Below are 14,168 nucleotides of genomic sequence, written 5' to 3' on the forward strand. Positions count from 1 at the left end.
GTTTCTCAATTTGGGAATTAAAAGATCCGAAACCTGTCCCAAAATATGTGGATCTAGATCCAAAATCAGGTTGAGTCAGTAAATAAATAAAAAAACCCAATTTTATTTGTCTTTTACTATTTTTTGAATTAAAATAATTAATTAAACACAAGTTTTTTTATATGGGGGGCTAAGTAGAGAATGATTTGAGCACAGGGGCCAACGAGATTATTATCCGCATCTAAAGCTCTCAACATTCAGATTAATTGCAATGTAATACTGATTTCTTATAGAAATTAGTTTACATCTCAAAGTATTAGGATATTTATGTAAACATTGTTAAATAAAGGGACCAAAAATGAAAAACAAATCACTGTAGTTAATTTTTATTATTATCTTGAGTTTATCGTCTATCGTGTTCGAATTCTCTGTCGCTTACTTAAAAACAGTCAAATTCATTTCCTGCCTTAGAAAAGATTTTTAATCGAAAATCGACGTTTTTTTCAAAAACTCAAAATTTTCGTCGTTTTGTTCTCAGATTTCTTCTACTCTCTTCTTCTTCTTCTTCTTCCACCGCCTCTGTTGCTTATCTTCTTCTTCTTCCTTCGATTGTTGATTACGTCGGTGGATCTTTGTTCTCTCTGTTGTTGTTTTTCATTGTCAATGATTGGCTTCTCGCGATTCGATTTTTCCGGCTCCTGTTCTTAATTTTCTCTTGAGGTAGAAGATTAAAAAACTCTTGTTCTGGTAAACATTGTTTGATGATGAATTTAGAAAGTTTCCACACTTTGTTTACCTAATTTGGGATGGTTCTGGTATTGATGGATCGTCAATTTTGCAATTTCTGGTGATTTTGTTACAATTTTTGATTTATGTTAGAAATGGAATTGTGTGAATATCAATATTTTTTCTAGATTCAGCCCTAGACAATTTTTGAATTTGTGTTTCCTATGATACAGGAAATGATGGATGAGGGATCAGTAGGGGATGTGAGTAGGATTGATGAAGCTGATGTTGCTCACCTTCAATTCAAGAATAGTGAGCAGTCGTTTAAACCGGAGAACTGTGAAGTTCGGGAAGTAAAAGATGTGCAGGCTCAGAAAGAAGCCGGTTCTCCTGATTGTTCGTATGGTGTAATAGCAGAGTTTTTGGATGGTAAGAATGGTGACCCTGTGGAGCAAATAGGAAATGAACCATGTTCTAGCCGGCAGAATGCGGGCGATGTTGTTGAGGAGTTGACTGTTAAAACTTGTGAGGGGTCGAGCATGGCTATAGTTGGTAGACCAAGTAGTAGAGCTAGATTAGAGATGAATCGCAGCCAGTTTCTTCATCGTTTTCCGCTAGATGGTGATTTACCTGGTAGTAGTTCTATGAGTAAGAAGGAAAATAACAGGGAAACAATAGGTATCTTGAGAAATGCAGGTAAAATGTCTTTGCCTGAGACTTCAACTGGACAACTGGCGATTGTTTCTGTTAATGGAGAAGCTAATGAGCTTTTGAAAAATGTTGAACGAAATACTGTACCCGTAGAGGCATTGTCCCATGAAGGCATTAAGACAAAGATGTTATCACAGTCTGGGTTTTCTCAGTTTTTTGTTAGAAAAACATTGAAAGGCAAGGGAGTCACCTTTAGAGGCCCGCCACAAAATATATCTAAAGCTAGCAATATGGATCAGCAAACTGTAGCTAGTTCTGGTAGCCCTTTAGTAATATCAAATACTCCAGCAAAGATTTCTAGCAGCATCCCTTTGGCGGCTTATGATGGTTTGCCTTGCTTGCCTTCCAACGCCAGTAAACCGTCTTCTTGTGGAAGCCCTTCAGATATACATAGAGGTTGTGGAGGTGAAGGTTTAAGTCTGAGAGAATGGTTGAAGTCGGAGCGGCAGGAAGTTAATAAAGCAGAATGTATGTATATCTTTAGGCAGATCGTGGATCATGTGGATTGTTCTCATTCTCAAGGAGTTGTTTTATGTGACCTACGACCATCTTCATTCAAAATTTTCAAGGAAAATGCAATCAAGTATGTGGGTTCAGGTTCTCAACGAGAGTCATTTTACAGCAACATGAACAAAGAGACTTTAAGTCAACTCGAAAACCCTCTGGTTAGAAGGCGGTTAGGAGATACTTCTAGTCCCTCTATCCCTGCAAAGAAGCAGAAATCAGGTGGACCAAGCTCTAGACAGTGGCCTATGTTTCAACGAGCTGGTGGCGTCAATATCCAAACTGAAAATGGTGATGGCGCAATACATGAGTTTCATTACAGATCTAGTCAACCTCATGGTAGTACAGCTGCCCGTCCTTTTACTTCAGTGAGTGAGCAGTTAGAAGAGAAATGGTATGCGAGCCCTGAGGAGCTGAGGGGTGACATGCGTTCAGCCTCTTCAAACATCTATAGTTTGGGTATTCTTCTTTATGAGGTATGACATCTTAATTTTAGCTTTTGGCCTGCAATTGTAAATATGTACATTCATGAGTTGAAATGTGAAACCGCATAGCCCTTACATTTGACATACAAATATATGTTTTCCCATGGGATAATTCTCTTTAACTAATGTAGCTTTGTAAACTGGGCCACAGCATGTGTAGGTCATGTTTGGTTTCTCTGGTCTTACACTATATATTAATCATAAAACTTTGGTATACGTGTTACGGTTCCAGATAAATTTAGATAGTGTAGCATGTTTGTTAATGTGATGCTAACAGTGAAGTTTCTCGTTGACGGTACAGTTGGCTGCATGGCTCTTAGGTTTATGTATTCCTTGATTTGACTGTTCCTTGGTCAAAACATAACATTCTCATTGATATACTAATTTGGGTTTTCCGTCAGTTGCTTAGTCAATTTCAGTGTGAAAGAGCTCGCGAGGCTGCAATGTCTGATATTCGACACCGAATTCTTCCTCCCAAATTTCTGTCGGAGAATCCAAAGGAAGCTGGGTTTTGTCTATGGTTACTTCATCCAGAATCTTCATGCCGACCATCAACCAGGCAATTGAAACTCTTTAGCTACAATAATTTTCAAATGATAAAAAGCATGTTATCGAACTTTTGTATGCTTGTTTCTGTTGATGGTTTAGGGTTGTAAATCCCTAGTGGGGCTATTGGAAGATAATTTTGTTATATATCAGGAAATGTACATATGCACCAAATGTGGAGGTTTTGTTCGCCTGGCTGTAAACGAGAGGAAGATTGTCTGTTTCAGATAGGATTGTTAGGTTCTACTCTGAAAAATATTTAGTCTTTGTAGTGACTGAGCTCCCCTTATGTGTTGATAAGTCTCCTTCCTATCATGTTTTATCTGTCTAGATTGTGAGTTGGCTTAATCCCTAAATAAGTTTGATGTTGTTCTGTATCAGGGACATCTTACAGTCTGAAGTAGTTAATGGAATCCCGGATTTGTATGCTGAAGGCTTATCTTTATCCATTGAGCAAGAGGACACAGAGTCTGAACTGTTGCAGCATTTCCTTATCTTGTCCCAAGAGAAAAGGCAGAAGCATGCTGCAAAGTTGATGGAAGAAATTGCGTCCGTGGAAGCAGATATCGAAGAAATTGTCAAGAGACGTTGTGCCATAGGGCCTCTATCTCTGGAAGAAGCTTCTAGCTCATCTCCTGCTTCTAGTGTACCTGAAATGAGACTGATCAGGAACATTAATCAGCTTGAAAGCACTTATTTCGCAGCAAGGATTGATGCCCATCTCCCTGAAGCACGTTATAGGTTGCGCCCGGATAGAGATCTGCTAAGAAATCGTGATAATACTGTAGCAGAAGTAGAAAACAGTGAGACTTGGAGCTCAGATGATCGTGTTGGAGCGTTCTTTGATGGGTTATGCAAATATGCTCGATATAGTAAGTTTGAAACTCGGGGTGTGCTGAGGACCAGTGAGTTGAACAGCACTTCAAATGTGATTTGTTCTCTGGGTTTCGATCGGGACGAGGATTATTTTGTCACCGCTGGTGTGTCAAAGAAAATTAAGATATATGAGTTCAATTCCCTTTTCAATGAATCTGTTGACATTCACTATCCAGCCGTAGAAATGCCAAATAGATCAAAGCTTAGTGGCGTTTGCTGGAACAACTACATTAGGAACTACCTAGCTTCCTCTGATTATGATGGTATTGTCAAGGTATTTGAACCTTTGAAGTTTTATTTAGATTGTTTATCATGATTACCCCTTAGTTTCCTTCGGTCTAATGAATACAAATGTATTATGATGAATCCAGTTATGGGATGTGACAACAGGACAGGCCATTTCACATTTCATAGAGCACGAGAAGAGGGCTTGGTCTGTTGACTTCTCTGAAGCTTGTCCGACAAAATTAGCCAGTGGAAGCGATGATTGTTCTGTGAAGCTATGGAACATCAATGAGGCATGCTCTTCTATATCTTTTACAAGCATATGCTCATTATGCTGGATATCGCTGTTTTAATAGCTACTCGTACTGAGATATCTGGCATATATACGCACGAATAAGCACTTTGGATTATTCTGTCAATGTTGTTATACTCGTATTTTCAGCCTTGTAGCTAATAGACAATCTGCTTGCATGACTGTGCAGAGGAACTGCTTAGGAACAATCAGGAACATTGCAAACGTTTGTTGTGTGCAATTTTCTCCACAGTCCTCTCATTTGCTAGCCTTTGGATCATCAGATTTCAGAACATACTGCTACGATCTACGGAATTTAAGAACTCCTTGGTGCATACTGTCAGGACACAACAAAGCAGTTAGCTACGCGAAATTCTTGGATAATGAAACTCTTGTCACAGCATCCACTGATAACACGTTAAAGCTTTGGGATCTTAAGAAAACCACTCACGGTGGCCTCTCCACAAATGCTTGCAGCTTAACTTTTGGCGGCCATACAAATGAGAAGGTAGCTAATGCTGAAACGCAAGTTTGAGCTAACCCCGATAATGTTTCTTTTTTTTCACCGTGGTTGATTTGTCTTTTCCTGCCTTTTCTTCAGAACTTTGTTGGGTTGTCTACTTCCGATGGATATATAGCTTGTGGCTCTGAGACAAATGAGGTATGCCCCTACAAACTTGGGAACACATTGATATTCCTATAGAGCTTTGTGTTCCGAATCTCCCTTTCTATTATCTTTTAACCAGCATTGCAACAGATTGAAAGTTTCATCGTCAATATAACTAGTAGCTCCAGTGTTTACTTATTCCCGATGGAAAAATTCACAGTTCCATGTGAATTCCATCTATTTCTACGCGATGGAGGAATTAATCCATTGCTAACAATAGTAAAATAACTGGCGCAGAGTAAAAAAAGGACTGATGATAAAAAAAAACCTTTGACAAATGAGAATGATCTCGTACTATTGTTCTTTTAGTGATCTCTCTGATTGAGACATATTCTGTTTTTTTTTTTTTTTTGCTCAGGTTTATGCCTATCATCGGTCTCTTCCTATGCCTATTACCTCGTACAAGTTTGGTTCTATTGATCCTATATCAGGTAAGGAGATAGAGGAGGACAACAACCTATTTGTTTCAAGCGTTTGCTGGAGAAAAAGATCGAATATGGTTGTTTCAGCTAGCTCAAATGGGTCTATCAAAGTTCTACAGTTGGTCTGAAATAAATATATACACACACACACAAGTAGCTGAGGTAATTCCACACCTAGAGCCTTCTTGGTTTATGGTAAAACAAAAACAGAAACCCCATCAATCCAAGACACAAAAAAATTGTGATAATGAGCAAGCTTTCAAGTTTTATCTATTTTTCTGCTGGAGTCTTCCTCAAATGGGGTGAAGGAATGAGAGAGTAGAACTATACTTGTTCGATAGTTGCGTTTGTAGGTTCGGTTTGATCAGCGTTTAGGGTTTATACCGCTGATGGGTATACATAGTAAGGTAAAAGACCTTCCTTCTCTTGGTGGTGTTCTAAGGTTTTTCATTTTTTATTTTTTTATTTTGGCTCCTAAAATAAGTAAGATTCCTCTTTGTGATGTGTAAATTTGCTCCTATAGTTCTAAGGTAAAAGACCATACTCTGATGTATATATAGTTTATTATGAGCTTTTAGTTCACTTCTACGGATGAATCTCCACCATGAAAAGAAAAATCTTCGTTTTTCTTTTTTATAACTTTAAATTATCTTTATTTTTATTTTTCTGGTTATCAATATATATTTGTTTTGGCTCTTCTTGACTCTTGTTATTGTCGTCCCTTGCTAACGAGTTGAAATGCATTGTTTGTTGTTGACAAAAGTAATCTTGAAATGTTAAAGTTGTGGTACATAGTTTAGGATTGAATAAGCATAATAACGTTATCAAGGTCTCTTGCTCAATGAAGCTGCTCCATCTTGGTTATGGTCTTCGCTTGGTATCGAAAACTTTGTAACTTTCTGAGAGAAACAACAACAGAAGATGAATCAAGGCCTTGCTCAATCCAAGATCAAGCGGTCTCACAACTAAGAGAAAGACCCAAGAATCACAAAGACGTATTCATAGCGAACTAGTGACGCATGCCTCTCTGGCTCTCTCTCTCTCTATATATATTTATCTATCATTACTAATCACTTTGACTGCAAGCAAAATTCTTATCCAAAAAGCGAAGACAACATATCATCAAACACACCCTACAAAATATGCCATTTTAGTATATTTCTGAATAATCAGATAAAAAATAACAAACCTTTGAGAGAACACATTCTCTGAGAGATTGCAGTAGAAGTACACATTTCTCTTGATCGAATTTTGATTCTGACACGCAATTGAGAAGATTCACAGCTTCTTGACCGCATATTGGTTGGGGAAGCTTTTTCTCCATTACCATAAACCCTAAAAGCAAAAACAACCAAACGGGAGAGAAAAACAGAAGACTATTATCACCAAGTCTTAATGGGCCACTAATGGGCCCAAAGTCATAAAACCCTTTTTCCAATTTCAGTCGTCTTTTACAAAAACCATCACCGTCGTTATCACTCACAGTAACCAAACAACTCTTCATCGCCGGGTAAGCTCCATTTGCAAGCTATTTCGATCTCGTTTCATGTCGATCTATTTCTAGTCAAGTTAACTCTTTTCTTTTAGGGGTTTTTTTTTTTTTTGTCTCGAGAATAATCAGTTAAGACTTGCGTTTGATTCTTCTCTCAAAGTTCTGAATTTGATTTTCTTTTTGTTTCTTAACGAATCTAAAGGAAGGATTTTTATGTTTTTGGATGCAGAAACTGATTGACATAGAAGAAAATGGCGTTTGCTAGAGCAGTGAGAAGACCAATTGGAGTCTTTTATTATAGTGTTAGTGGTAGATTTAGTTCTGGAAATGATTATTCTACTGTGGCAAGCAAATTGGAAACTTTGTCTCAGTACAAAAGCTCTGTATCGTCTGGTTACACAAGCCCTGTTCGTGGGTTTGGGAGTTTCATAAGGAGTTTTAGTTCGGAGGCTCCTGCTGTATCTGACCAGATGAGTCTTATTAAGCAACTTAGGGAAAGAACTAGTGCTCCTATTAAAGATGTTAAGGCTTCTTTAGTTGAATGTAATTGGGACCTTGGTAAGAATTTGGTTGAGGTTTCTTTGTTTGTTTTTTCAGGTTCTTTATGTTTTCTTATGTTTTAAAGTGGGTGCTTTTGGGTTTTGACACAGAGGCTGCTCAGAAGGATTTGAGAAAGAGAGGGAAAGTTTTGGCTTCGAAAAAGTCGTCACGGACTGCTGCAGAGGGAATGCTTGCTGTTGCTCAAAATGAGGGGAAAGTTGTTGTTATTGAACTTAATTGTGAGACAGACTTTGTTGCTAGGAATGAGATTTTCCAGTACTTGGTTAGTGCCACAGCAATTTCACATGGCTTGATTTAGTGTTTCCTGTTTCTTATTTACTGCTCCTTTTCTTCTAAAATTGACATGTGTTTGCAGGCTTTAGCTATGGCAAAACATGCTTTACTGGTTGAAAATAGTTCTCAACAAGTTTCTGGTGTCTTACCCTTTGGGCCTGAGCTTTTTGAGGTCAGTGTTTTTATGTAGTTACTTGTTTCCTTTTTGTGTCCTTAATTTTGTGGACCTATGTTGTTTTCTTTGCACTGTCTGAGATATTGATATCCAGTTTTCATTTCTAATCACTCTTATGGATGCTATTCAGGAGTTTAAGCTCAATCTCGATCATCCAAAAGTGAATGGTGAAACAACAGTTTCAAACGCTGTTACAGAAGTAGCTGCGATAATGGGAGAGAATGTAAAATTTAGGAGAGGTTTCTTGATGTCAAAATCTTCAGCAGGCGTCCTTTCTGCATATCTTCACACAAGTCCTCAACCAGGTACAAATTGTTCAAAATACTTCCCGTTGTCTCTAATCTCATATTTATGATATATTTCTGTGCATTTTTAACTTTTTTTTTTGAAATGAGAATAGGGCTGGGTCGTATAGCTGGGATTGTATCTCTGGAAGTAGAAGGTGAAAATACTCAACTAGAGGCCATTCAGCGTGTAGGCTCAGAACTGGCTATGCAGGTTGTAGCAGCAAAGCCTTTGTTTCTAAGCAAAGACCTTGTTTCTTCAGAAGCAATAGCAAATGAACGCGAGATTCTAAAGTCTCAGGTTATTGTCACTTCAATGTTATGGAACTGAGCTGTAATTCGTAAACAGACATAACCTAAGTTCGAAATGTTTGCTTATCAAATATGGTATATGACAGGCAGAAAGTACAGGCAAGAATCAGATGGCAATAGAGAAGATTGTGGAAGGGCGTCTCCGTAAGTATTTTGAAGAAGTTGCTCTAATGGAGCAAAAGTTTATCCTGAATGATGCTATAAACATTAAGGTATGTGGGTTTTAGCTTATCTTATAACACCTAGTTTGCTGTTTTATTATCTCTGCATCGCTTGTTAAATTGAATTCTTGGGTTCCTATTCCACAGACACTGGTGGATAATTTGTCCAAGGAGGTGGGTTCTCCAGTGAAGGTTACCAATTTTCTGAGAGTCGAGGTTGGGGAAGGAATCGAAAGGTAATAATATTGGGCCGTATATGTCCATCCAGTACGGCTTATCATTGTTGTAAGATTAGTAGCTTATGAATGTGTATATTTTGTTTTTTGAAGGCTTGAAGCATCTGATGAACCTGTTGCTCAAACTGCTTGAAGATAATGAACCAAGGCCATGGTGTTAGATTTACAGACCTCTTTCTTTCTTTGGTTCCTTAGAGTTCATGGGTTCAATGCCCGTCTTGAGATTATAGAATCTTTTCCCATAATTTTGTTTGTCACACAATATGGCAATAAGAAGATCAATCTTGTGATTGTGCCTTAGAGTTCATGGCTTCAAACACCATGTTTGTGTTCTCCTACTTAGATAGTGAGGTCTTGTCTCCTCGTGACTGCGGGTGAACGATGCAAAGGACATTTTGAACCATTCTTCTTGCTTAATACCCATCAGAAGCTGTTTTAGCTTCAATACCAGACCATACTCGATTGGTTCTTCCGTAATCCCCAAAGAGAGATTCCTCCGGTTACCAACGGTCGAAATTGACGGTTTAATATAATTCAAAGACAAAACCGGTCAACATTACCGTTTATCCACAATCAACGATCAAAATCAACGAGATACAATCGTACGGATCATATCGAAAAGGTGTATATAGTTTCAGTATACCACAAAACACTCAATAGAAACACTAAACACTCTTCTTCTTCTACCTTTTGATATTCGAAAAACGCAAACTTTCTGAAAAAGCAAAACTTTCTGATTCTCTCGAGAATCATTTACTCTTCACTCTCTCTCTCTCTGTTCTCTTGGGTCAATCATGGTGTCAGAGACGACGACGAACCGATCAACACTCAAAATCTCCAACGTTCCTCAAACCATAGTCGCTGACGAACTCCTCCGGTTCCTAGAGCTCAACCTCGGCGAAGACACTGTATTCGCCCTCGAAATCCTAACAACTCGGGACAATTGGAAGCCAAGAGACTTCGCTCGAGTACAATTCACTACCCTCGAAGTCAAATCTCGTGCCCAGCTTCTCTCTTCTCAAAGCAAGCTCCTTTTCAAAACCCATAACCTAAGACTCTCTGAAGCTTACGACGATATCATCCCTCGTCCTGTAGATCCAAGGAGAAGACTAGACGACATCGTTTTGACTGTTGGGTTTCCTGAGTCTGACGAGAAGAGGTTTTGTGCCCTAGAAAAATGGGATGGTGTGAGGTGTTGGATTTTGGAAGAGAAGAGGAGACTTGAGTTTTGGGTTTGGGAAAATGGTGAATGTTATAAGATTGAAGTTAGGTTTGAGGATATTGTTGAAACTCTTTGTTGTTGTGTTAATGGTGATGCTTCTGAGACTAATGCATTTCTTCTTAAGGTAAAAAAATAATGTTTTTTCTAAATTTGTTACTCATAATGTGTTTGTGACAATGTGAGTCTGTGTTGAGTTTATTTAGAAGTTCAGGTTTTGTGAAAGTGATTCAAGATTGAGTTTTTTGGTTAGTTATATGTTGATGCATGTATTGGTTCTTTGAATCATCTGTGACAGCTTTATGGTTTGATGAAATTGCATGAGATTGAGATTGGATTTGATTTGTGTGCTTGTGTTTGATCTTGGTCTCTTCTGATTTTTTTGTTTACATGTTGTTTTATGTTGCAGCTGAAATATGGACCGAAGGTATTTAAAAGAGTATCAGGACCTCACATAGCCACAAAGTTTAAGTCTGATCGGTACCAATTCTGCAAGGAGGATTTTGATTTCATGTGGATTCGGACAACTGATTTCTCTGGTTTGAAGTCAATTGGTACATCAACTTGCTTTTGTTTGGAAGTCCACAACGGCTCAACGATGTTGGACGTTTTCTCGGGCTTACCTTACTACAGAGAAGAAACTTTGAGTCTAACTTTTGTGGATGGGAAGAACTTTGCCTCTGTATCTCAAATTGTTCCCCTCTTGAATGCCGCCATTCTGGGGTTAGAGTTTCCATATGAGATCCTTTTCCAACTCAATGCGCTTGTTCACGCACAGAAAATCAGTCTTTTTGCTGCGTCAAATATGGAACTGATCAACATTTTTCGTGGTTTGAGCTTGGAAACCACTTTGGTGATCCTCAAGAAACTTCACCAGCAAAGCTCTATATGTTATGATCCTCTCTTCTTTGTCAAGACTCAGATGCAATCTGTGGTTAAGAAGATGAAGCATTCCCCTGCATCAGCTTATAAAAGATTAACCGAGCAGAACATCATGAGTTGTCAGAGAGCCTACGTTACACCCTCAAAGATTTATCTGTTGGGTCCAGAGCTTGAGACTGCCAATTATGTTGTGAAGAACTTTGCAGAGCATGTCTCAGATTTCATGAGAGTTACTTTTGTTGAAGAAGATTGGAGCAAGCTTCCTGCAAATGCCCTTACTGTGAACTCCAAGGAAGGCTATTTTGTGAAGCCCTTTAGAACCAACATTTATAACAGGGTGTTGTCAATCCTTGGAGAAGGGATCACCGTTGGGCCTAAGAGGTTTGAGTTCTTGGCTTTTTCAGCCAGCCAACTGCGAGGAAATTCGGTCTGGATGTTTGCTTCTAACGAGAAAATAAAAGCGGAAGATATAAGAGAATGGATGGGTTGTTTCCGTAAAATCCGAAGCATTTCTAAATGTGCTGCTAGGATGGGTCAGTTGTTCAGTGCGTCGCGGCAGACACTTAATGTCCGTGCACAAGATGTGGAGCAGATTCCCGACATCGAAGTGACTACTGATGGTGCTGATTACTGCTTCTCGGATGGCATCGGGAAAATTTCACTGGCATTTGCTAAGCAAGTTGCACAGAAGTGTGGACTGAGTCATGTCCCTTCTGCATTTCAAATTCGATATGGTGGCTACAAAGGTGTGATTGCCGTTGACCGCAGTTCCTTCAGAAAGATGTCTCTGCGTGATAGTATGCTTAAATTTGACTCGAACAACAGGATGCTTAACGTTACCAGGTGGACAGAGTCGATGCCTTGCTTCTTAAACCGGGAGATCATTTGCCTTTTGTCGACGCTTGGAATAGAAGATGCAGTGTTTGAGGCGATGCAAGCGGTGCATTTATCTATGCTGGGGAATATGCTTGAAGACCGCGATGCAGCACTAAATGTTCTGCAAAAGTTGAGCGGAGAAAATTCCAAGAATCTGCTAGTTAAGATGCTGCTTCAAGGATATGCACCAAGTTCAGAACCTTACCTCTCAATGATGCTCCGTGTGCACCACGAGAGCCAGCTTTCTGAACTAAAGAGCAGGTGCAGGATACTTGTACCGAAAGGACGAATCTTGATCGGTTGCATGGATGAAATGGGTATCCTGGAATATGGCCAAGTGTTTGTTCGTGTAACCCTGACTAAAGCGGAACTGAAATCTCGCGAACAAAGCTACTTCCACAAGATTGATGAGGAAACATCTGTGGTGATTGGGAAAGTGGTCGTCACAAAAAACCCATGTCTTCACCCTGGAGATATCAGAGTTCTTGACGCAATATATGAGGTCAATTTCGAAGAAAAGGGATTTCTCGACTGCATCATCTTTCCTCAGAAGGGAGAAAGGTATGATAAATCAATCCTTTAAAGCTATGCACCAAAAGAGAAACCATATGCTTCTGATTCTTAGTCCCAACTTAGTTGATGGTTTCTATCTCCTTGGTTTTTGTTGACTCCACAGGCCACATCCAAATGAATGTTCTGGTGGTGATCTCGACGGAGACCAGTTTTTTGTTAGTTGGGATGAGAAGCTTATACCGAGCCAAATGGACCCTCCAATGGACTACGCTGGAAGCAGACCTCGTATAATGGACCATGACGTCACTTTAGAGGTTAGTTTCTTGAAAAGGCTGTGATGATGTGAAAGTTTCCTAATCTTTGGAGCAAAGCTGATTCTCTTTCTTTCACTCTGCTTTGTAGGAAATCCACAAATTTTTTGTGGATTATATGATAAGCGACACACTTGGGGTGATCTCAACTGCACATTTGGTTCACGCAGACCGTGATCCAGAAAAAGCCCGGAGTCAGAAGTGTCTAGAGTTAGCAAATCTTCACTCTAGGGCTGTTGATTTTGCGAAAACTGGAGCTCCAGCTGAGATGCCTTATGCCTTAAAGCCCAGAGAGTTCCCTGATTTCCTGGAACGGTTTGAGAAACCAACATACATCTCTGAGTCTGTGTTTGGAAAACTATACCGTGCTGTGAGAAGCTCGTTAGCACAGAGAAAGCCAGAAGCTGAGAGCGATGGCACGCTAACTTATGATGCGACACTTGAAGAAGCTGGCTTTGAGAGCTTTATAGAGACAGCGAAAGCCCATAGAGACATGTATGCTGAGAAATTGACCTCGTTAATGATATACTACGGAGCTGTCAACGAAGAGGAGATTCTCACAGGCATTTTGAAAACCAAGGAGATGTATCTGGCGAGAGATAACCGGAGGTATGGTGATATGAAGGATAGAATCACGCTGTCCGTGAAAGATTTGCATAAAGAGGCCATGGGATGGTTCGATAAAAGCTGCGAGGACGAACAACAGAAGAAGAAGCTAGCATCTGCGTGGTACTATGTAACATACAACCCGAGCCATCGCGATGAGAAGTTGACATTCTTGAGTTTCCCATGGATCGTAGGTGACGTTTTACTTGATATAAAAGCTGAAAATGCACAGAGACAGAGCGGTGAAAAGCCAACAAGTGGAATTGTATCCATTTGAATTACCCTATCTAACACTTGGTGTAGTATAATTGCTAGCTAAAGACAATTGAGACCAGCAATATAAACGTCGCTTGTATATGCGTCAAACTTATCTCCGACTTATAACAGGCCCTGTCCAACATAAACAGAGACCTTTAGGCAAAATAAATTTTTTGGCCTTCCATGTATTTTTAAAAAGTTTTTTTTTTTGCTTTTTTTGCATTTTCTTTTAGCAAAATGAATATATTTTCCAAATTTTAAATTTTTTTACTATATAACTAAAATTTAAACATTTTTCCTTATCAAATTTTTGGATTTAGTATTTTTCCTAAAAATTTGGATCCCTATGTGTATTTTAAAAATTATTTGGGCATTTTTATATGTACATTTTTCAAGAAAATCACTTGAATCTATGGGTCATTGTCCCTCTGCCCACTCCTTTCGAGCCGGCCCTGTTGGTACTTCGTGCCTCAATAGAGCTAGTGAATATTATGTAGGGAATTTTATCTAACCTAAGATTGTAACTCTTATTACATTCATTTACATTCCTCACCAAATAAGAAATAAGAGAAATTT

The 14,168-nt window shown here is 39.1% G+C and overlaps 4 protein-coding genes across 6 annotated transcripts; 3 read left to right on the forward strand and 1 right to left on the reverse strand.

Moving 5' to 3' along the window:
* Nucleotides 1-418: 418 nt before the first annotated feature.
* On the forward strand, nt 419-6,021 carry LOC9308618 (protein SPA1-RELATED 2). 2 transcript variants are annotated; one of them, XM_021023148.1, is made up of 8 exons: nt 419-699; nt 939-2,396; nt 2,807-2,964; nt 3,333-4,101; nt 4,199-4,345; nt 4,535-4,852; nt 4,946-5,005; nt 5,370-6,021. In XM_021023148.1, the coding sequence occupies exons 2-8, from the start codon at nt 942-944 to the stop codon at nt 5,559-5,561; spliced, it is 3,099 nt and encodes a 1,032-aa protein (XP_020878807.1). In that variant the 5' UTR covers nt 419-699; nt 939-941; the 3' UTR covers nt 5,562-6,021. The 2 variants fall into 2 exon arrangements, with proteins under 2 accessions (XP_020878807.1, XP_002872549.1); XM_002872503.2 differs by lacking the exon at nt 419-699 and having other exon boundaries at nt 935-2,396.
* Nucleotides 6,022-6,155: 134 nt separating this feature from the next.
* On the reverse strand, nt 6,156-6,943 carry LOC110227738. Its single transcript, XM_021023152.1, has 2 exons — nt 6,623-6,943; nt 6,156-6,332 (listed from the first exon to the last, which is right to left on the reverse strand). The coding sequence occupies exons 1-2, from the start codon at nt 6,935-6,937 to the stop codon at nt 6,258-6,260; spliced, it is 390 nt and encodes a 129-aa protein (XP_020878811.1). The 5' UTR covers nt 6,938-6,943; the 3' UTR covers nt 6,156-6,257.
* Nucleotides 6,849-9,329, forward strand: LOC9308619 (elongation factor Ts, mitochondrial). 2 transcript variants are annotated; one of them, XM_021023149.1, is made up of 9 exons: nt 6,849-6,943; nt 7,155-7,483; nt 7,576-7,748; nt 7,842-7,931; nt 8,065-8,239; nt 8,335-8,519; nt 8,617-8,742; nt 8,839-8,927; nt 9,021-9,229. In XM_021023149.1, the coding sequence occupies exons 2-9, from the start codon at nt 7,177-7,179 to the stop codon at nt 9,058-9,060; spliced, it is 1,185 nt and encodes a 394-aa protein (XP_020878808.1). In that variant the 5' UTR covers nt 6,849-6,943; nt 7,155-7,176; the 3' UTR covers nt 9,061-9,229. The 2 variants fall into 2 exon arrangements, with proteins under 2 accessions (XP_020878808.1, XP_020878810.1); XM_021023151.1 differs by lacking the exon at nt 6,849-6,943 and adding an exon at nt 6,954-7,053 and having other exon boundaries at nt 9,021-9,329.
* Nucleotides 9,330-9,624: 295 nt separating this feature from the next.
* LOC9308620 (RNA-dependent RNA polymerase 2) lies at nt 9,625-13,780 on the forward strand. The gene is made up of 4 exons (XM_002872505.2): nt 9,625-10,273; nt 10,556-12,465; nt 12,581-12,731; nt 12,820-13,780. Exons 1-4 carry the CDS (start codon nt 9,722-9,724, stop codon nt 13,609-13,611), a joined length of 3,405 nt encoding a protein of 1,134 aa, XP_002872551.1. The 5' UTR covers nt 9,625-9,721; the 3' UTR covers nt 13,612-13,780.
* Nucleotides 13,781-14,168: the final 388 nt, after the last annotated feature.

The sequence above is a fragment of the Arabidopsis lyrata genome (genome assembly GCF_000004255.2).
Source record: "Arabidopsis lyrata subsp. lyrata unplaced genomic scaffold ARALYscaffold_6, whole genome shotgun sequence".
Lineage (NCBI taxonomy): Eukaryota > Viridiplantae > Streptophyta > Magnoliopsida > Brassicales > Brassicaceae > Arabidopsis > Arabidopsis lyrata.